Source organism: Alexandromys fortis, unplaced genomic scaffold, assembly GCF_014885135.2.
Source record: "Alexandromys fortis isolate MF-2015 unplaced genomic scaffold, M_Fortis_MF-2015_v1.1 scaffold_285, whole genome shotgun sequence".
Classification (NCBI taxonomy): domain Eukaryota; kingdom Metazoa; phylum Chordata; class Mammalia; order Rodentia; family Cricetidae; genus Alexandromys; species Alexandromys fortis.
The window spans coordinates 1,208,078-1,228,966 of NW_026068191.1; the positions used below are offsets into that span (position 1 = coordinate 1,208,078).

Here is a 20,889-nt window from a genome sequence, read left to right on the forward strand (position 1 = left end):
GTGTGTGTGTGTGTGTGTGTGTGTGTGTGTTAGTGGTAGGAGGTTGGCTCTCTCTTCTGCTGATCTCCTCTGTTGTGGTGTGTGTGTGTGTGTGTGTGTGTGTGTTAGCGGTGGGAGGTTGGCTCTCTCTTCTGCTGACCTCCTCTTTCCTCAGCAGAGCCTGGCAGGAGGGGATGAGAAGCTGGTGCCCCTACCTGCCTGTCTCCGTGCTGCCATGACCGACAAATTTGCCCAGTTTGATGAGTACCAGCTAGCGAAGTACAATCCACGGAAACACCGATCCAAGAAACGTTCCCGCCAGCCACCCCGTCCCCAAGTCAGTATTTGCCTCAGCCCTGGGCAGTCACAGCCCCTTTTCTCTGGGAAGGGAAGGATAAAAGAACATGGTGGGCTTGGGGGCACCCACACGGAAGTATCTGACATGTTCACACATCAGAAAGCAAAGGAGCCAGGGAGGCCCAGATGACCTCTGTGGGGCTCAGGACAAGAAAGAACAGGGTCACCTCTGTGAAATCACTTCCTGTTTAGTAGAGACTCTTTCAGGACTGCTGGAATGGGAATCTGCAGGGGCAACTTCTGTTTCCCTGTTTGAAACTGTTTCTCCTGTCCCCACAGAAAACAGAACGACCGCTTTCAGAGCAAGGGAAATGTTTTCCAAAGAGCCTTTGGCCCCTTAGAGATGAACAGATCGCGGTGAGTCACTTGGGAGTTGTTTGTACGTATGTACAATTGCCTCTGAAACTGCATTTAGAAATAGAATCCCATTAATTTAGAAATCCCCATAAATAGGACACTTACTTATCCCTACCCGGGGAGGCTCAGTTGTGCTAATGAGGTTTGGTTCAGAGGATAAAGGGAAGGGATTTTTTTTTTTTGCATCTTTGTCATTGTTGTTATACTTTATTGACAGCTGATATATTTAGTTAGACAAATGAAGGTTTTTTATTTTTATTTATTTGTTTTATGGTGCTGGTGTTTTGTCTGCATGCATGTGTGTGCCTGGTGCTCTTGGAGGCAAGAAGAGGGCCTCAGACCCCCTGGGATTAGAGTTATAAACATTGTGAGTCACTCTGTGGGTGCTGGGAACTGAACCAGGTCCTCTGGAAGAGCAATCAGTGTTCTAGCCCCTCACAGAAAGTTTTCAAAACAAACAGATGCTACCACTCTTATAGGCTTATGATATAGATAAGAGATGCCTTCTTATTCCTTCTCTGAGAGAACAAGGATGTTCTCTGTTCTCATTCCCTGCCTTGCTTGTTTTATAAACCATCGCCCCCTAGTAACCCTGATAGTTCAATCTTAAGTGAATAAAACACAGGGACCCCCAGAAATCCGTTGTCTGTTTTTCCCCTTTCTTATCTTTTGGAACCCAAAGAACTACTAACGTTTATTTCTTTTTCTGTTTGAGATCACCTACTGTGTTGCCACGCTGTTTTGCATGCTCGGGATCTGCTGTACAGTTTTTTGCCGTGGCCTCCCACGTGGCTGAGGCTGTAGGAGCTGCTCCTGCTGCAGTGTTTGGTTGCAGCTCTGCCCTTGGGAGCTCCTTCCTCCCCGCAGGGCTTTCCTTGCTGCTTTTGATCTTTGTCAAATCAGTTTTGGAGAATGAAATCACCTCAGAATATAATCATTTTATGCTTTACTTCCTGATATGGTATGGCTTTTATTTCTGATCCCCATAATCGTGGATGAAGCTAACACCATGGTGCTTGGGCTGTGTCCACAGTTTGAAGCAGCTTACAGTGCAGTGCCAGAGGGGAAAAGTCTGCCAAGGTTCACCCTGAAGAAGTTGGTAGAGAGGCTGCATATCCATGAGCCCGCACAGCATGTCCAGGCCCTGCTGGGCTACAGGTGAGACCCCGTGTTTCAGACACAGGCATGGACGTGATCATCCCTGTCTTTCATGTCCCTGATTGTGGCAGTCCCAGCAGTATGGGTTTAGGCAGACAGTCCTGTGAGCCAAACTTTGGCTCGTTTGAAACCATGGAACCGTCTTTCTTCTCCCAGGTACCCGTCCACCCTAGAGCTCTTTTCTCGGAGTCACCTCCCCGGGCCGTGGGATTCTAGCAGAGCCGGGCAGCGGATGAAGGTCCGAAGGCCAGAGACCTGGGAGAGGGAGCTGAGCTTGCGGGGGAACAAAGCTGGTGTCTGGGAGGAGCTCATAGGTAGGCGGCCTTGGCCACTGTCTTCCTTTCCGCTCTTCCCCATTCGTGCTTCTGGTATCGTGGATCCTGTGTCGAAAAGTTCCACAAAAAATGGTGCATCTAACTTGCATAACCAAAAATGATTGGAATTTTGAGCTTTGCTATTTACTATACTGCTGCTTAACAATTAAGAGCACTGCTTGTTCTTCCAAAGGTCCTGAGTTCAATTCCCAGCAACCACAGGGTGGCTCACAGCCATCTGCAATGGAGTATGCTTCCACACAGACACACACATGTACACGAATCAAAATAATTTTAAAAAGAAAAAAGCCAGGTGGTGGTGGCACACCTTTAATCCCAGAACTCAGGAGGCAAGGGCAAGTGGATCTCTGAGTTTGAGGCCAGTCTGGTCCACAGAGCGAGTTCCAGGACAGTCAGGGCTACACAGAGGGGCTGTGTGGAAGGTCAAAGCACAACTTGCAGTAGTCAGCTGTCACCTTCCGTCAGGTGGGTGAAGAAAACGGGGGTGCACTTTACTAGCTGGGCCACAGCTGGGGCCGATGGGTAGCGACCCACGTTGTTCCTGAAACAGCTACGCCGTAAGCAGAGTTCCTTAAATTTTACCGTCCGCTTCAGGCTGCTCAGTGTGTTGAGCAGAACATAATGCACTCTCCAGTTTGAGCTTCTGTGGCTCTGTGTTTCCACTGTGGTTGCAAGTTTGTGTCCTGTCCCCCATGTCCGAAGACAACGGGAAACTCCCCTTCATGGCCATGCTCCGGAACCTGTGTAACCTGCTGCGCACCGGGATCAGTGCCCGCCACCATGAGCTCGTTCTGCAGAGACTCCAACATGAGGTGAGTGTGGGCAGGGGCTGCTGCGTCTCAGCATGGCTGAGAGCGGTCATGGCTGCTGGCTGCTTTCTGTGTGGGGTGTAATCGGTACGGAAGCACGGATATGCTAGGGAGGACAGGGCCAGGAGTTTACAATGGAGAGTAATAACTGTTGTGATTACCCTGTAAACTCAAAACCATGCAGAAAGGTTCCCACCTATGAATTAGCTCACTTCGGGGGCAGCTCTGGGGCTGGAACGATGGCTTGAAGAGGTAAGAACACTGCTGCTCTTCCAGAGGACCTGGATTGGAGTCCCTGCACCAACACGGCTGCTCACAGGCATCTGTGACTCCATTTCAAGGGGATCTGGTGCCCTCTTCTGGCCTCTCTAGGTACTGCACACATGTGCTATGCATATATACCATACACATAAAATATTTTTTAATTAAAAAAATAAAAAGAAGCCAGGCAGTGGTGGTGCATGTCTTTAATCCCAGCATTCCAGATGCAGAGACAAATGGATCTCTGTGAGTTCAAGGCCAGCCTGGTCTACAGAGTGAGTTCCAGGACAATACACAGAGAAACCCTATCTTGAGAAACCAAAATACATAAATAAATGATAAAAAAATAAAAGGAAAGAAGTGGGGCTCCTGTTACATCCTCTTTTTAACCTCTTTTCATACATTTCTTTTCTTTTCTTTTCCCTGTTCCTTCTTGAGATCTATTTTTCTCTTTTTACCTTTCTACAAGCCTAGTAGAGTTACTGCTTCATAGTCCTGGCCCTGCAGGCCCCAGGGCCCTCATCTTCCCGAGTCTTCCAGGCCCCACAGCCCTCGTCTTCCCTGGTCCTCTGTTCACGGTTCTTCTTTTTCAGAAATCTGTGGTCCACAGTCGGCAGTTTCCATTCAGATTCCTTAATGCTCATGATTCTATCGATAAACTTGAGGCCCAACTCAGAAATAAAGGTATTCTTTCTCTCCCGACTGCCGTTTCCCTCTCCAGCCCTAAGGACAGGGGTTAGAATACTGAGCTAACAGAAGTTGCTTGATGTGGGTGTTTTCCTGTCACACACAGCATTGCCCTTCCCTTCCAATACAACGCTGATGAGGCGAGTGATCAGAAACCCAAAAACTATCAGGAGGCGCGCTGTTCAGAGTTACCTATGCGCCCTGACGCGTCGGCAGCTTCGGGCGGCCATGACCATACCTGTGATGTACGAGCAACTCAAGCGGGAGAAGCTGAGGCTGCACAAGGCCAGGTCTGTGCTTGCCAGCTGGGAACTCGGGGACAGGCTGCGGAGCCCACTGGGTTCCTGTCACTTTTACACTACAACCCAGTCGCTAGAACTTACATTGAACTTCATTCTATGAGAATTACGAAACCCAAACTTTTCCAGCTTCCTCTTTGTTGCTTGGGACGATCTCATTGGCTCAGATGGAATCTGACTGTGTATCATCTCTTGCTGCATGCTGAGTTAGAAGTGGGTGAGAACCACCTGATGCGGGTTGTGGGGAGTCGGGGGCTTGACCTTGGGTCTTTAGCAAGAGCAGTACACACTCTTAGTCACTGAGCCATCTCTCTAGCCTGAGACAGAGTCTCTTGATGTGGACTAGGCTGGCCTTGACCTTGTGTCAACTGGTCTCAGGTGTGCAGCCTCCTGCCTCAGACTCAGTACTGAGGTCACAGTTGTGTGCCAGCAGATTCAGCCAAACTCCTTGGTGTAGTTGATGGCTTTTTCATTGACGATTTTTGCCTTAGCCAGACCGTGCTATTGGCAGTTGGAGAATGAGTTTTCTGTCATTCTGTTGTATTTATTACCTGGAAATCTAAAAAGTGATTCCCTCATCTGCACTGGGAGGTGGAGGCCCGAGGATCAGCAATATGAGGGCCATCTGGTCTAGATGAGAGCTTATCTAGAAAATAAAACCCCCATGACTAGAGCGACGGATGGCTCAGTGGGTAGGAACACACCCCACAGAGCAGGGAACCCCACAGGAAAGGAAGCAGAAAGAGTGTAAGTGTCAGAGAGCATGGAGCACACCAAGAAAACAAGGCCTTCTGAATCAACGTGAGCAAAGCTCATCTGAACTCCCAGAGACCGAGGCAGCCTGCACAGAACCTGCACGGGTCTGCACAGGTCCTCTGCGCTTACATTATGGTTCTAGCTTAGTGTTTTTGTGGGATTCCTGAGTGTGTGAACAGGTGGGTCTCTGGTTCTTGCACCTTTTCTTAGGCTGTTTTCCTTCTGTCTGTCTTGTGCAACTTTGGTGAGTTAGTTCTTGTTTCATCTTATATTTTATTTTCTTCTTATCTCTTAGAAGCCTGTTCTTTAATAGACAGAAAGGGAATGGATCTGGAGGGAAGGGAGGTGGAGAGGACCTGGAAAGAGTGGAGGCAGGGGAAACCATAGTTATATTATGTGAAGAAAAAAATCCATTTTTAATAAAAGGAAACAACAAAACAACAGCGAAATCAAACTACAAATTAAAATTTTAAAGAAAAGAACAGTGGATGCTTTTCAGAAAATCTGGGTTTGAAGTTGGGTGGTGGTGGTGCACGCCTTTAATCCCAGCACTCAGGAGGCAGAGGCAGGTGGATCTCTGTGAGTTCGAGGCCAGCCTGGACTACAGAGTGAGTTCTAGGACAACATAGGAAAGAAAAGAAAGGAAAGGAAAGAAAGAAGAAAAAAGAAAAAGAAAATCTGGGTTTGAACCTCACCCACCACGTGGTAGCTCACAGCTGTCTTTAGCTCCATCCTCAGGGGATCTGGTACCATTTCCAGGCCTCTGCAGACTTTGCACATAGATAGTGCACAGACAACATGTATGCAAAGCACTCATACACACAAAATAGTAAAATGATTTTGAAAAATTAATGCCCCCTAATAAAGTTGTAGCAGTTAAGCCGTGTCTCTTGAAGCAAGTACAGCTGAGCATGACAGGTGATTTCAGCAATGGCTCCCATTCCTGGGGAGAAGAGGAACTTCTGTGGCAGCCGTGGAGGTGGGCGAGGAAGGACAGGCAGTGCTGGGGGAGGGAGAGAGCGCAGCAAATTGTCGTCTTTCAGAGCCCCAGGCAGACTGATGAGCTGCTGAGACCCGTGTCTGTGTCTTTTCTTGCTGTAGGCGGTGGAATTGTGATGTTCAGTTGCTGGAGCGGTATCGCCAGGCCCTGGAAACGGCTGTCAACCTTTCTGTGAAGCACAACCTAGCCCCACTACCAGGCCGGACCCTCTTGGTCTATCTCACAGATGCAAACGCTAATAGGCTCTGTCCCAAGAGTCACTCACAAGGGGTAAATAAAAAAACAACCAAACAACCAACCAAACAAACAAACAACATCTTCCATGGGGCTGGCAGGACACAGGGACTTGAGAGGATCTGGCTTCCCCCTGGTTCTCCGAGAGCCACACGGGCTGAAAGAAGTGGCGAGGATTTGCTTCCGAGTGCCAGTTATTGGTTCCCTGGGACAGTTTTAGTCAGTCTTGCTTAGGCCTCATAATGCTAGCATTCAAGTTCAGCTGGCTAAGAACGGTCTCTAAATTCTGTCACAAGTGTATCCAATTCACTTTGCTGTTTCCCCGTATTGACTTGGGCAAGGATTCTGACGGCCTCCTGCTCCCCCCAAGTCAGTTCTCCCAGAGGGCTATTGAAGCTGGCGTCTCCTGAGAGACCCACACTCCTTTCCCCATTTCTCCAAACCAGGAGTTTGGCTTCAAAAGCTGGCTATGCAAGCGTGGGTTCTAAAGTTTGGTTTCATGATGATGCTTTGCCCCGCCAGCCTCCCCTGAACTACGTGCTGCTGTTGATTGGGATGATGGTGGCTCGGGCAGAGCAGGCGACTGTCTTGTTGTGTGGAAGAGGAGCAATGAAGATACCAGTCCTTGAGACAGATGAAGGTATCCTGAAAACCGCCATCAAACTCCAGGCTCAAGTCCAGGTCAGAAAAGCACCCCTGCTACCCAGAAACGAGCCAATGACCCAAGCCCGAGAGCGTTTCAGATAGTCAGGGAGCCGGGTGCCAGAGTGAGTGCCTTCGACCAGCGCTCAGAGAGCAGGAGCAGGGCAGGATAACCGCAAGCGTGAGGCCAGCCTGGGATGCGAAGCTGTTTCTGGGCATATATGCTGGGCATGGCGGCACACGCCTTTAACCCAGCACTTGAGAAGCAGAGGCAGGCTGATCTCTGTGAGTTCAGTGCCAGCCTGACCTATATAGCGAGTTCCAGACTAGTTAGGACTTCATAGAGAGACCCTGTCTCGGGAAAGAAAAAGTAAAAAGAATCACAGCTATACATAACTTTGAAGATTTCTCAAGCAAATCGACACTACTTTTTTTTTTTTTTAAAAAAAACTAATTATATTAGTCTGTCATTGCCATAATGAAATGCTGGAGGCAAGCTCACTTTATAGAGGGAAGATGTTTATCTTCTCCCGCTCTCAGGCCCGAGGCTGGCACTGGCATTGGCTGACTCTGGAGAGGATCTCATGGCACGCGGGGTGTGGAAAATACATGTGGAAGGAAAGGGCTGCATCCTGAAACACACTAGAGAGGAAGCTATGGTTCAGGTTCAGGTTTTCACAACCATCTTTGCAGAGATACCTCAGATACCAAGAGGGCTTCCCTGACAGACGAGGCCATCTCTCTGGGCCTCACCTGCCAATAATACCATGGCCTAGATCCCAATTCCATGGGATCAGATTCCAGCAGCTGAGCACTGACACCTTGGGTACGACCTTCTAACCCAGGTTTCTTTCCATCAGGAGTTGGAGGAAAACCATGATTGGTCCGTGTACACTTTTGAGAAGTACTTGCTGTCTCTGGCTGTCCAGAGAACCCCCGTGAGTCCTGCTCAGTTCCCGTGAAACTCTCCGTTTTAGCAGTTCTTCCACAACCTGTTCTTCACGTATGTGTCTTCCGCACCTCATCCTCCTGCCTCCACCTCCCCAGTTACAGATAGCTGTCTGGTTGCTTCTCAGTTCTTGACCCTTCAACACGACATTTCATGCTCTGAAGTGTCCTCATCAGCTCACTGCTCAGTGTAGTCCCTCAGACAAGGTTGTGCTGATGAAGCTTTAATGATAGAGGGTTGTTTAACAATGGTTCCCGTAGTTCAGCGGCCCTGCACTGTGTAGTTACATACAGAGCTGCGCAGAAATGCTCAGCTGGTTGTCGTTGCAGTGAATCCACAGAACCGAGATAATAGCGAAATGTAGTGAGGTGATTAGGCGATGCATTTTGAGAATGTAAATAATAGACATACTGTAGTGCTGAGGACCAGAGTCTGGGCAAGTGCTTAACCTTGAACTGTACTCACAGCCCTTTATTTATCAAACTGAATGCTTAAAACGGCCATGTTGACTGGACATGTAGAGGACATACTTAGCTTAGTATGCTCAGGGCCCACACCAATAAATATAAAATAGCCAAGCTTAAGAACAGACTCTCAGAGTGTATGATGGCATACACCTTTAATCCCAGCAGAGGCAGGAGGATCTCCGTGAGTTCAAGGCTGCTGTACACAGTGAACTCCAAGACAGCCAAGGCTACATAGAAAGACCCTGTCTCAGAAAAACAAAACAAAAACCCCAAACCAAGCAGACAAAACTGGCTCACAAAATGAGTAGTCGTCTCTCCTGAGCTGGAATGAGCTACAGAACGCTGCCCACCCCCTCTTTATTTTCTTACCATCCCTGTGTCCTTACTCTGTCGCTACCTTAAGCTGCGGTGCAGCGGTGTCCTTCCTAAGCAGTTTCCTTTCCCCTTCGCTCTTTAGACATCTTGCTGCTCTGAGCTCACGCAGGCCTCTTCTAGCTTCGTTCTCGGGTTTCAGCCTCCTCCTTTCATCTTACAGGTTGACAGGGTCATCCTGTTTGGTGGAACGATGGATACCGATGTGCTGAATGTAGCCAAAGAGATGATCTGGCAGCATGTGAATCCCAAGTGCCTCTTCGTTGGTGTCCTCCTACAGAAGACACAGTACATGTAAGGATGCCGCTCGTTCTTGTCCAGTGTCTGCAGGCAGTGATCTGTAGTTCCTGTAGCTCCTCCAAAGTCTCACTTACTTGATACTCCCCTTCTCTCGTCTTCTTGCTTTATTATTCTACAGAACTTGAGTTTCTAGGACTTTCTTTGAAGTCTTTTTACTCCTTAGTGCTATTGGAAGCTGGACCCAGAGCTTTGACACATAATTTTATTAGAGACCAGATTGGGTGCCCCAATGATATGGTTATAGGTCACAAATCTATTATACAGAGATGAAGTGTATATCTTAAGGTATTGGGAAATAGTTTAGGTGTGTAGCCTAGGCTGGTCTTGAGCTTGCTATCTTCCTGTCTTCGTAGGGCAGGTACTGGGATTGCAGGTGTGAGCCACCACACCTGGTTCCAGGCATCGATCTTGGTGTTTAGTGACTGTGTCTTCTTTTGCCAGCTCACCAAACTTGAATCCCAATGATGTGACCCTCTCAGGCTGCACTGATGGAATACTGAAGTGAGTACAGAATGGGCTTGGGGCAGATGCCAGGGGTCGTCAGCAACACTGTGACAGGGACGCCAGCCTTCGCTGACTTACGCCTGCGTGCCCTCACAGCCTCTGTCTCCTGGCTAGGGAGTGCTCTGTGCGACACTCAGTGAGAGGGAGGAAGAGTGGTCCTGAGGACTGGAGCTGGCTAAGAGCACTGCACTTGCAGAGGGCATAGGTTTGGTTCCCAGTCCCCATTCCAGGTGGTTCATAACATCCGAAACTCCAGCTCCAGAGGGATCCAGTCGCTGCCTGCAGCTCGAGGAGGTTTGGAGCCTCTGGTCTCTACGGACACTACATTTATGCTCACACACCCATAGACACACACACACACACACACACACACAATGTTTTTCTTAAAAAATGAGATCTTTCCAGTTTCCTATTTTATCTTATGTTTGAATTTTTGTCACTCATAGCCTTATTTATTTCCTTGTTGTTTTTAGCTTTTGAAATTAAATTATAATTGTATCACTTTCCCCTTCTCTTTTATTTCTCCAACTCCTCCCATGTCCTGTTCTTCTTGCTTCCTCTAAAATTCATAGTCTCTTTTTCTTTGTTATTCACACCCCCACACACATATATATACATACATACACATATACACACACACACATATATATACATACACACATACACATATACACACACGCACACACACATACACATATACACATTCACATACATGCACACGCACACATGCGCGCACACACACATACACACACGCATAAATATATGAATACAGTTTGCTCAGTTTGTTTGGTGTTATTTGTGTGTATTGTTGCATGCAGGTCTGACCATTGTCCCCGGGGAAGACTCTCTCCTACTCTCAGTTCCTTTTTGTTTAGGATGGGCCAGTGAGACAACCCACGTTAGTGTGTCTGATGGTGTTGCACTTCCTCAGCTCTTGTTTAGGCAGCCATGTGGAGACAGATACACAAACACATAATCGAAACTTTAAAAAGTATTTTTAAAAAGCAAAGGACAGCCGAGTGTGGTGGTGCAACTTTTATCCCACCATTTGGATCTCATGAGTTTGAGGTCAGCGTGGTCTACATAGTGAGTTCTAGGACGGCCAAGGCTGCATAAGGAGACTCTGTCTCAAAAAACAAAAAACCAGGACAAACAAACAAGGGAAAAGGAAAAGAGATATAGGAAATGGCATTACTTATTTTTATTTTATGATTGAGTGTTTTGTGGCATATGTGTATATGTGCTATGTGTGTGTATATATGTACTATGTGTGTATATATATACTATGTGTGTGTATATATACTATGTGTGTATATGTATATGTGCTGTGTATATGTGCATATGTGCTTTGTGTATATGTGCATATGTGTCTATGTATGTGTGTATATATGTACTATATGTATGTGTATATATACTATGTGTGCATATGTATATGTGCTGTGTATATGTGCATATATGCTTTGTGTATATGTGCATATGTGTCTATGTATGTGTGTATATATGTACTATGTGTGTGTATGTATATACTATGTGTGTATATGTATATATGCTGTGTATATGTGCATATGTGTCTATGTACATGTGTATGTATATATGTACTATGTGTGTATATATGTGCATATGTGCTTTGTGTATATGTGTATATGTGCATATGTGTCTATGTACTATGTGTGTGTATATATGTACTATGTGTGTCTATGTGCTATGCATATATGTGCTTTGTGTATATGTGCATATGTACATAAGTGTCTATGTACTATGTGTGTGCCTGTGGCCAAGGCTAGAAGAGGATGTCAACAGATGGGCACATCCATGTGGACTTGTGGGTGGTGGAAGACCTGCAAGGAGTCTAACCTTTGTGTTTGTTCCCTGGCTTTATGCTTTCTCTGGCTGCCACCATCCCTTCAGCTCATATTGGGACGCCTCGAGCAGTGGGCAGCTTTTGTAGTCGGTACAGATCTGATCACCCAAGATGGAGAAGGTTTTACTCTGTAACTTAACCCAGCTTTCTAACAGGGACCTTAAGATCACCATGCACAGTGGGTGGGATCAGTGTTCTAACAGGGATCCTAAGGTGGCTGTGCACAGTGGGTGGGATCCAGTGTTCTAACAGGGATCCTAAGGTCGCTGTGCACAGTGGGTGGGATCCAGTGTTCTAACAGGGATCCTAAGGTCGCTGTGCACAGTGGGTGGGCTGGGCTGGGTCTCCCTTTGTCTCTCTCATTTATTTTCAAGTGTGCTTTCCCAGCTTGTGGTTATCTGTTTTGTTGGCTACTCTTTTGAGATGGGGGTCTCATTATGTGGCCCCAGGCTGACCTCAACCTGTGGTCCTCCTAGCTGAGGTTGAAAATGGTGGACATGAACTATGAGGCCTGCTTTGTGTCTGTCTTCCTAAGGGGCACCACAGAACTGGGCAGGCATGTCTTCAGTCCTGTTTCTCTTGGGACACCTTCCTGGTTCTGAACTCTAATGTTGTATTCTCATTACGCTTTTGTTAGGTTCATTGCAGAGCATGGGGCCTCTCGTCTTCTGGATCATGTGGGCCAACTAGATAAAGTATTCAAGATTCCCCCGCTCCCAGGAAAAACACAGGCCTTGTCTCTCCGGCCCCTGGAGGAGGACATCCCAGGCCCCTTGGGCCCTGTTTCCCAGCATGGGTCAGTCAAGGTTCTATGTCCACTGGGAGGGTGGCCATCAGCACCTGGAGAAATACTGTGACTGCCACTCTCTTTGCTAAGGTGGCATTTGTTGTGTTTACTAAGGAAGGTAATTGTTCTCCTCCCCATGCAAGGGCTTCCTGGAAACTGTCAGATTGGGAACTATTCCTTGCTTTACTAGAAAACAGCAATGTTTGAATGCAGGGAAGGCAGCGGACTCCAGGGCTTTAGAGCACAAGTTCGGGCTTTTCACACGGGCTTTGCCAAACGATAGCTTAGATTGGTTGTTTAATTCCTTAAAGATATAGTTAAGGATAAGGTTAAAGTTTGCCTTCAAGTATTGCACTGGTCAAGTAGTGACTGGAGTAATGGTTTTCTGAAGAGAGAGGAACGTCAGAGAAGAGGCGTGTGGGGCTCAAATCTCAGGTATCTGAGTTGATCCCACAGCGAGGTTATTCTCCGGAGCCCTGTAAGACAGGCATCCTTCTGCTGTCTGTTGTGGGGTTTGTATCAAGTGCAGAAGGGTGATTGCGCTTTTATGGCCGTGGACTTAAGGTGGGGACTGGTTCCTAGGTCGAACCCAATCCTCCCCGTTCCCCCAGGTGGCGCAACATCCGGCTTTTCATTTCATCCACTTTCCGAGACATGCATGGGGAGCGAGACCTGCTGATGAGGTCTGTGCTGCCAGCACTGCAGGCCCGAGCCTTCCCCCACCGCATCAGTCTCCATGCCATTGACCTGCGCTGGGGTGTCACTGAAGAAGAGACCAGGAGGAACAGGTACAGGGCCACAGGGAAGAGAGGCTGGGTCAGGGATGAGAGGGCCGAGCATGAACTCAAGAAATCGTGGTGGGACTGCAAGAACAAGCTTTGCCCTTTACACACCAACAAGAGTTGGTGTCCACTTTGCCCGAATGAGTCAGGGCCCTTCCTCCTCTGTATTTTTGCCTGGATTGCTTGGAACTGCAGCCAGTGACTTCTTCCTGTCCCCACAGACAACTGGAAGTGTGCCTTGGGGAGGTGGAGAACTCACAGCTGTTTGTGGGGATTCTGGGCTCCCGCTATGGCTACATCCCCCCCAGCTATGACCTACCTGACCATCCTCACTTCCACTGGGTAAGACAGGCGAGGTTGGAGTGGCTGGGGAAGAAACAGTGGGGGAAAGCCAGCTTGAGGGGACATTGGAGTGAAGCACAAGCAGAAGACGCTACAAGGCCGTAGTCTAGATAAAGCAGTTTCTTTGGGAAGGAGCTTTGGCCTGGGTTCTCAGAGGGTCTGCTTAGCTTCTGCCGTCAGACAAGTCTGGTTCTGCCTTCCCTTTGGACATTTGTAGGTTCTGTAACTTTTTAGAAACAGAGTGATCTTAATTAGTCTCAGTTTTAACACATTAAATAGAAACAATATCTACATTTCAATGTTACTATTAGAATTTTATTTAGCTGGGTGTAGTTATGTATGCCTGAGATTGGGTAGACAGGTCAGGAGTTCCAGGCCATCCTGGACAACCAGGTGTCCTTATCCCTTATCTCAGAATATAATGAAAAATGTCAGGGAAGTGGAACGTGGTGGTATGCGCCTTCAATTCCAGCACCAGGGAGTCAGAGGAAGGATTTCTGTGAGTTCAAGGCCAGCCTGGTCTGTAGAGTGAGTTTCAGGCCAGCCAGAGTAGTGAGACCCTGTCTCATACATACACACACACCATCTGGGAATATAGCTTACTTGCCTACCATATGTAAAATTCTGAATTCAGTCTCCAACAGGAAGGGGAAATGTATTTTAAAATACCCAGTACATGCCAATCACTTTGGTAACTGTTAGTTGGTAACTACATTTTACTGCCTGTGTCTGCGGGAAGGACACAAGTTTCCTGAGATAAGGGTGATCTCGGGCATTTGAAGCCTTCCAGAGATGGATTGACCATGTCTTCCTTCTTCACGTAGGCCCAGCAGTACCCCTCAGGGCGGTCAGTGACAGAGATGGAAGTGATGCAGTTCCTGAATCGTAGCCGACGCTTGCAGCCCTCAGCTCAAGCTCTTGTCTACTTCCGAGACCCTGGATTCCTCAGGTACCTTCTCTTGCTACCCAGCCAAATTTCCCTTCCCAGAGAGCCGGGCAGGCCCAGTCCTCAGCCCCCAGCACCCAGTGCTGAAGGAGGCCTCTGAGAGTCTGTCTTTGCCACTTCAAGTCAGATCTCAAACTGAGGGCAGAGTTTCGGGGAGCCAGAGCCTTATCCCATGGCTGGTTCCAGAGGCTAGGCTCTGAATCTTGCCCCACCCCTGGGTGTCTTTGGTGGTCAGCTCTGTGCCAGATGCCTGGAAACCTGACTTTATTTCTGAGTCGGAAGAGACTGCACATCGGGTCTCAGAACTGAGGAGATACCTACACGAACAGAAAGAAGTTACCTGTCGCAGGTGAGCTGAGGGGGGTGGAGGCACCTATCCAGGTGAGGTGTGATGAGGTGAGCCAGGCATCCTCTGACTGCTTATGTCTACTTTGCCTACAGGTATTCCTGTGAATGGGGAGGTGTGGCTGCTGGCCGGCCCTATACTGGGGGCCTGGAGGAGTTTGGACAGCTGGTTCTCCAGGATGTGTGGACCGTGATCCAGAAGCTTTACCTGCAGGTCAGCAGGCGTGCCCATGACGGGAGTCAGCGTGGTCGTCCTGGGTGGGAAGCAAGCGGGTGGAGGCCCTGAGCCCTGAGCAGCATGAGAACATAACTGTGACCTGTGACCCTCAGCCTGGGGCCCAGCTGGAGCAGCCGGAATCCATCTTGGATGATGACTTGATCCAAACCAGCTTTCAGCAGCTGAAGGAGCCACCCAGTCCTCTGCGGCCACGCCTTCTGCAGGGCGTGGTGCAGCAGCTGATGCTGCCCCGTGGGAGGCTGATTCTGGTGACTGGGCAGGCAGGACAGGGGAAGACTGCCTTCCTGGTAGGCATCTCAGGCAGGAGGAAGGGCTGCAGAGCTGAGGGGCAGGGCGGGAAGACTGTGTGCATCCTAAAATGTAAACGTGTTTGTCCTGCCCCATGCAGGCATCCCTGGTGTCAGCGCTACAGGCTCCCGACCAGCCCAACGTGCCCCCCGTGGTTTTCTTCCACTTTTCTGCAGCCCGCCCCGACCAGTGTCTTGCTCTCAACCTTCTCAGACGCCTCTGTACCTACCTGCATCGAAAACTGCAAGAGCCAAGTGCCCTCCCCAGTTCTTACAGGTGCGTACCCCGAGATTAGTAGGCTCTGCTGCCTTCCCTGCTTCCCCATCTCTGACCTTGACCTCCTCACCTACAGAGGCCTGGTGTGGGAACTGCAGCAAAGGCTGCTCCTCAAATCTGCTCAGTCACTGAAACCTGGTCAGACCTTGGTCCTTATTATCGATGGGGCGGATAAGTTGGTGGGTCAGAACGGACAGCTGACTTCAGATTGGGTCCCCAAGTCCCTTCCCCGGGTGAGTGTGAGGCCGGGCCGAGGAAGGAAGTTGGAGAGGAGGGTGCAGTGGAGGTGCAGGGAGAGGGACCTGGCTAATGCTGCTCCTTTCTCTCAGCGAGTGCACCTGGTGCTGAGTGTGTCTAGCGACTCGGGCCTGGGAGAGACCCTTCAGCAAAGTCAGGATGCCTCAGTGGTGGCCTTGGGGCCTTTGGTGCCATCTTCGAGGGCTCAGTTAGTGAGAGAAGAGCTGGCACTGTATGGGAAACGGCTGGAGGAGTCACCTTTTAACAACCAGGTTGGACCCAGACCGGAACGTAGAGTGAATTGGGGCACCACAAGGGTACAGCTGCTGAAGCCAGTAGCTGCCTCACTAGGGCTGCTCTGTAGATTTCTCCAGACCTCTCTGCCAGGGGAAATTGTTCATAAGATAATTCTGATTTCTCCTAAGACCACCCAGACTTTTCCATGGTGAATAGTCTCCCTGGGGAGGGTGAGTGGAATCATGGGTAAGGTGGGCGGGGCTGAGCCGTGGAGGTCTTTCTGACAGGATCTGGCTGGGAAGTTGGAGCGGGGCTGCCTTTGGTGGTGATGCTATGTGCTCATCCCTTAATTGGACTCTCAGGGGAGGCACCGCCGTAGCAGAGGCAAGCTATGGTGGACCTCCCTCGTCCCCGCGCTGAATCCTCCGGTTCTCTCCAGATGCGGCTGCTGTTGGTAAAGCGGGGGTCGGGCCTGCCACTGTACCTGCACCTCGTCACTGACCACCTGAGGCTCTTCACCCTCTACGAGCAGGTTGGTCGTTCCTGTCCACTGCCCTTAGCTTCCTCGGACTGCGTTCCCCGACACAAACCCCTTAGGAGGGAAGAGTTTATTTGGCTCACATTTCGGGTGTATAGTCCCTTGTTGCGGGGTTGCCGTAGTGGCGGGAGCTTGGGGCAGCTGGTCTCATTGCACCCGCAGTTCAGAAGCAAAGAGCTACAAATGCTTGTTCTCAACACAGTTTCGGTTTTTAATACAGTGCAGGATATCAGCCGGGGGAATGGTGCTACCCACAGTAGGTAGGTCTTCATACCTCAAGTTCTCAGGACATGATCAGAATGAAACCTAATTCTTGGCTAAAATAATCATGCAAATAGGCCTTATCCAGGCTCCTGATAAAGTCCTGTTGGCCTTTGAAACTCTGGAATCACTCTTTTTCATACTTTTGCTTCCTTTTGCTGTGAGAAAATGCTGGCAAAGGCGTTTACACCCTTAATTAAGGGTGTAAGGACTTCTGCCTCACAGTTCCCCGGTGTAGCCCACCATGGCGGGGAAGCCACGAGGAGCTGGAATCAGGAAAAGGGAGGATGAATGCATGCTGCTGCTTAGCTTCCGTACTTTTAAAAAGTGTTAGATTTATTCATTTTATTTTATGTGTGAGTGCCTGACCTGTACATGTACCGTGTGCAGGCTTGGTGCCCGCACAGGTCAGAGGAGGGCATCTGATCCTCTGCAACTGGAGTTACTGATGGCTGTGGGTCTGGGAATGAAACCCCAGGTCCTCTGCCAGAGAAACAAGTACTCTTAACTGCTGAGCCGGTCCTCTACACCCTCCCCTCAACTTCCAGGGCTTGGTGCCGCCCACAGTGAGCAGGTCTTCCCACCTCAAGGCGGTTCCCCACAAGCGTGCCCAGGTCCATCTCACCTCGAGGCCTCACCTGGCATCCTTTGCTGTCCCCACCCCCAGGTGTCTGACAGGCTACGAACGCTGCCTGCCACTCTGCCACTGCTGCTGCAGCACATACTGAGTACCTTGGAGCAAGAGCATGGCCCGGATGTCCTTCCTCGAGCTCTGGCTGCCCTTGACGCCACGCGGAGTGGTCAGTGGTGTGGGGGTGGGGGATGAGATCTTAGCCAGAGGTATCGCCGGGTGTGTGTGAGGGGGGGTCGTGCATGATGCAGGTGGATTCCCTGTGTGGTTCCAGGTCTGACTGTGGACCAGCTGCATGCAGTGCTGAGCACGTGGCTGGTTTTGCCCAAAGAGATGAAGAGCTGGGAAGAAGCAGTGGCTGCTGGTCAGAATGGAAGCCCTTACCCTTTGGGTCCGTTTGCCTACCTTGTCCAGAGCCTACGAAGGTAATGCTGCCCCAGCTGAGCTCCCACCAGCCTCATCGCCTCTCCGGTTAGGACATCCTGTGATTCTTTAGTATCGCCCCAGCACTTGCCTCCCAGATTCCTGAATGCCGCCCATGCAGTTCCCACTGTGCCGTGGGAATGCCAGTGAGCTCACTGAGTGACTGTTTCTCCTCCCTTTTCTCTCCCCTTTTCTCTCGAGGACAGTTTACTAGGGGAGGGCCCTGTGGAGCGCCCTGGTGCCCGGCTCTGCCTCTCTGATGGGCCTCTGAGGACAGCAGTTAAACGTCGCTATGGGAAAAGACTGGCGCTAGAGAAGACTGCGCATGTCCTCATTGCAGGTGATTGCAGCCCACATCAGCATGGGCAGGACCCCCTGTGCCGTAGCCCAAGACCTAGGAGATGCCAGGGATAAGCCTTTCTCAACATCTGTTCTTGCAGCTCACCTCTGGAAGATGTGTGATCCTGATGCCTCCAGCACCTTCCGAAATTGTCCTCCTGAGGCTCTGAAAGATTTACCTTACCATCTGGTTAGTCCCCACACCTCATAGAGTCCTTAGTCCACACATCTTCTTGGGCCGTCCTTCATTCCTCTTCCCCGCTCTGACCAGTCCCGCCAGTGTCCCTAGTCTCCTTACAGACTCCTCTGCCTTCTTCGAGTCCTCCCCCCCCCCATCTCTCTCTGTCCTGCTTGCATAGGCACGCTCGAAGACTGGCCTAGTCCTCCTTGCCAGCTCTTTCATCTCATGGGCCCAATATGTTCTCCCCAGCTCCAGAGCAGGAACCACGCTGTCCTTGCAAAGTTTCTCAGCAATCTCCACGTGGTAGCTGCGTATCTGGAAACGGGTCTGATCTCTGACCTCTTGGAGGCGCATGTGCTCTATGGTGAGATAAGCCTGCTCAAGGGTAGGCGGAACAAGCTCTGAAAATGCCACAGGTGTAAGCACAGACTCTTAGTGGACCCTTTTGCTTTGACCTCTCAGGTAGACTGAACAGTGAATTATCTAGGAAGTTGGTTAAAATTGCAGATTCTGAGGTCACAAGATTCCACCTCTCTAGTTCTGCAGTGAGGGCCAAAGCTTTATGCTTCGAATAGGTGTTTCTGATGTGATGTACAGAGGTCACACTTTGAGACTTTTAAATTGTGAATTTTAAATACACAATATAATTTTACTTGGTGCTGAGGTTAATGGAGTCTAGGCTGGTTTCCAAATAATACTGTGCTTCTTTCTGACCTCCACTCCCTCAGTGTGTGTGTGTGTGTGTGTGTGTTTGTGTGTGTATGTGAGTGAGCATGTGTGTGTGTACATGTGTTTGTGTTTGTATGTTTGTGTATGTATGTGTATGTTTGTATGTGAGTATGTGTATGATTGTGTGTTTGTGTGTAGTGAGTGTGTGCATGAATGTGTGAATACAGCACACAATCTCATCTAGAGGCTAGAGTTGTAGTCTGTTGCTTCCACCTTGCTCCTTTAAGGTGGGCTCTCACTGAATCTGGAACTCACTTTTTTTGGTAGACTGATGGCCAACGAGATCCAGGGGTTCTTCTGTTTTTTACCCCGACCCCAACACTGGCAGTAGGGCTGGCTACAAGAGCATGTGGCATTCCTGACTTTTTATCTAGGTGCTGGGATCTGAACTCAGGTCCGCCTGATTGCACAGCAAGCTCTCCAACCCTCTGAGTCATCTCCTCAGCTACTCTCTGTCTCTCCTCTTTTCAAACAGCTTCTTCAACGTCTGAAGTGAACCCAAAGCCCCTGGAGGCAGATGTCGCTGTGTTCCATACCTTCCTGAGACAGCAGGCCGCGCTGCTTGCCCAGTATCCTCTGCTCCTGCATCAGCAGGCAGCCAGCCAGCCTGTAGAGTCACCTGTTTGCCGCCAGGCCCCCCTGCTCACCCAGCGATGGCATCTCCAGTGCACACTACAATGGGTTAATAAACCCCAGACCTCGGACAGCCAGCAAAGGTAAGGCCCTCCTTCCCGGGAAAGAGGACAGAGTAGAGCTGCCACGGAGCGGGCTCAGGCATAGAACTGCAGACCTTGATTCCCACCGACTTCCCCTAGTTCCTCTTCCCACTGACTTCCTCCACTTCCTCCTCCCACTGACTTCCCCCACTTCCTCTTCCCACTGACTTCCCCCACTTACTCTTCTTGTTTTTTTTTCCCTCCCTCTCTAGCTTGTCTCTGGCAATTTCCTCCCCCACCGCGGTGGCCTTATCCCCCAATGGGCAAAGAGCAGCCGTGGGCACTGCCAGTGGGACAATTTATCTGCTGGACCTGAGAACCTGGCAGGTATGATGCAGAAAACCCTCACAGACTGCCCTGAAGGTCTAGGCAAGCCAAGCCTATGCTTAAAACCCTGCTTCATTCAGCAGCACCATTCACCTCCTGTCAAATTAGACATCCTGGTCAAAGGGTGTGGTGGCTTGCATCTGTAACCCCAGCATCAGGGAGACTGAGCCAGGAGGACTGCAAGCTCAGTGCCAACCTGGGCTGTCCATTAAGTTCAAGGCCAACCTGGGCTGTCCGTTAAGTTCAAGGCATAGAACAAAATGAAGCTCAGACAGTAGACATGACTATGGGCCACCACTGTCCAGTGTCCACTCGGGCACACTGTTTAGCATTTTGAGGAACACAGGGCTCATGATAAGATCCGTGTGAGTTGTGTAGATAGAGGAGGGCCTTGGATGGAAAAGGACAGTCCTTATGACTTGCACATGAGCCTCGCAAAGACACAGGAGAGAATGTTTCTATAAACCGCTGTGAATGACTGCAGCAGCTGGCAATACCAGGATAGGGAGTCGAGATGCAGCCACGTCACCCTCACCTTTGCGCATGTATGTATGTCTCACATACACACACACACACACACACACACACACACACACACACACACACACATACACACACACGGAGTGAGGAATGGTGACCCGGCTTTGATTATGAAGTGCCTTGTACCTGTGATTGGGCTGGGAGTGGAGACAGCCATGCCCTTTTGCACACCTTTAATCCCAGCACTTGGGTTGGAATGGGTTGGTCCTGGAGGACTGAAGGGATCACCTGAGCCACACTTCCCAACTGGCCGTTGCAGGAGGAGAAGGCGCTGGTGAGCGGCTGTGACGGGATCTCCTCTTTTGCATTCCTCTCGGACAGCGCCCTTTTCCTTACTACCTTTGATGGGCTCCTGGAGCTTTGGGACCTGCAGCATGGTTGCTGGTAAGCGCTCCCCTC

At 49.8% G+C, this 20,889-nt stretch overlaps 1 protein-coding gene across 3 annotated transcripts in view; it reads left to right on the forward strand.

Moving 5' to 3' along the window:
* Tep1 (telomerase associated protein 1) overlaps positions 1-20,889 on the forward strand; it is a 42,468-nt gene that overhangs the window by 8,899 nt on the left and 12,680 nt on the right. Inside the window, exons 6-36 of one of the 3 annotated variants that reach the window (XM_050129487.1) lie at positions 155-316; positions 616-693; positions 1,727-1,851; positions 2,008-2,165; positions 2,889-2,998; positions 3,850-3,940; positions 4,050-4,233; positions 6,100-6,268; positions 6,755-6,913; positions 7,735-7,812; positions 8,826-8,956; positions 9,404-9,463; positions 11,965-12,123; positions 12,726-12,902; positions 13,118-13,238; positions 14,063-14,187; positions 14,420-14,533; positions 14,626-14,743; positions 14,860-15,054; positions 15,156-15,331; positions 15,408-15,564; positions 15,661-15,840; positions 16,245-16,337; positions 17,272-17,404; positions 17,510-17,660; positions 17,865-17,998; positions 18,099-18,187; positions 18,428-18,542; positions 19,383-19,623; positions 19,836-19,950; positions 20,750-20,874. In XM_050129487.1, coding sequence (XP_049985444.1) covers positions 155-316; positions 616-693; positions 1,727-1,851; positions 2,008-2,165; positions 2,889-2,998; positions 3,850-3,940; positions 4,050-4,233; positions 6,100-6,268; positions 6,755-6,913; positions 7,735-7,812; positions 8,826-8,956; positions 9,404-9,463; positions 11,965-12,123; positions 12,726-12,902; positions 13,118-13,238; positions 14,063-14,187; positions 14,420-14,533; positions 14,626-14,743; positions 14,860-15,054; positions 15,156-15,331; positions 15,408-15,564; positions 15,661-15,840; positions 16,245-16,337; positions 17,272-17,404; positions 17,510-17,660; positions 17,865-17,998; positions 18,099-18,187; positions 18,428-18,542; positions 19,383-19,623; positions 19,836-19,950; positions 20,750-20,874 — 4,223 coding nt within the window. Of the gene's footprint in view, positions 1-154; positions 317-615; positions 694-1,726; positions 1,852-2,007; positions 2,166-2,780; positions 2,999-3,849; positions 3,941-4,049; positions 4,234-6,099; positions 6,269-6,754; positions 6,914-7,734; positions 7,813-8,825; positions 8,957-9,403; positions 9,464-11,964; positions 12,124-12,725; positions 12,903-13,117; positions 13,239-14,062; positions 14,188-14,419; positions 14,534-14,625; positions 14,744-14,859; positions 15,055-15,155; positions 15,332-15,407; positions 15,565-15,660; positions 15,841-16,244; positions 16,338-17,271; positions 17,405-17,509; positions 17,661-17,864; positions 17,999-18,098; positions 18,188-18,427; positions 18,543-19,382; positions 19,624-19,835; positions 19,951-20,749; positions 20,875-20,889 lie in introns of those variants that run through there. The other 2 variants (XM_050129488.1, XM_050129489.1) reach the window with 2 other exon arrangements.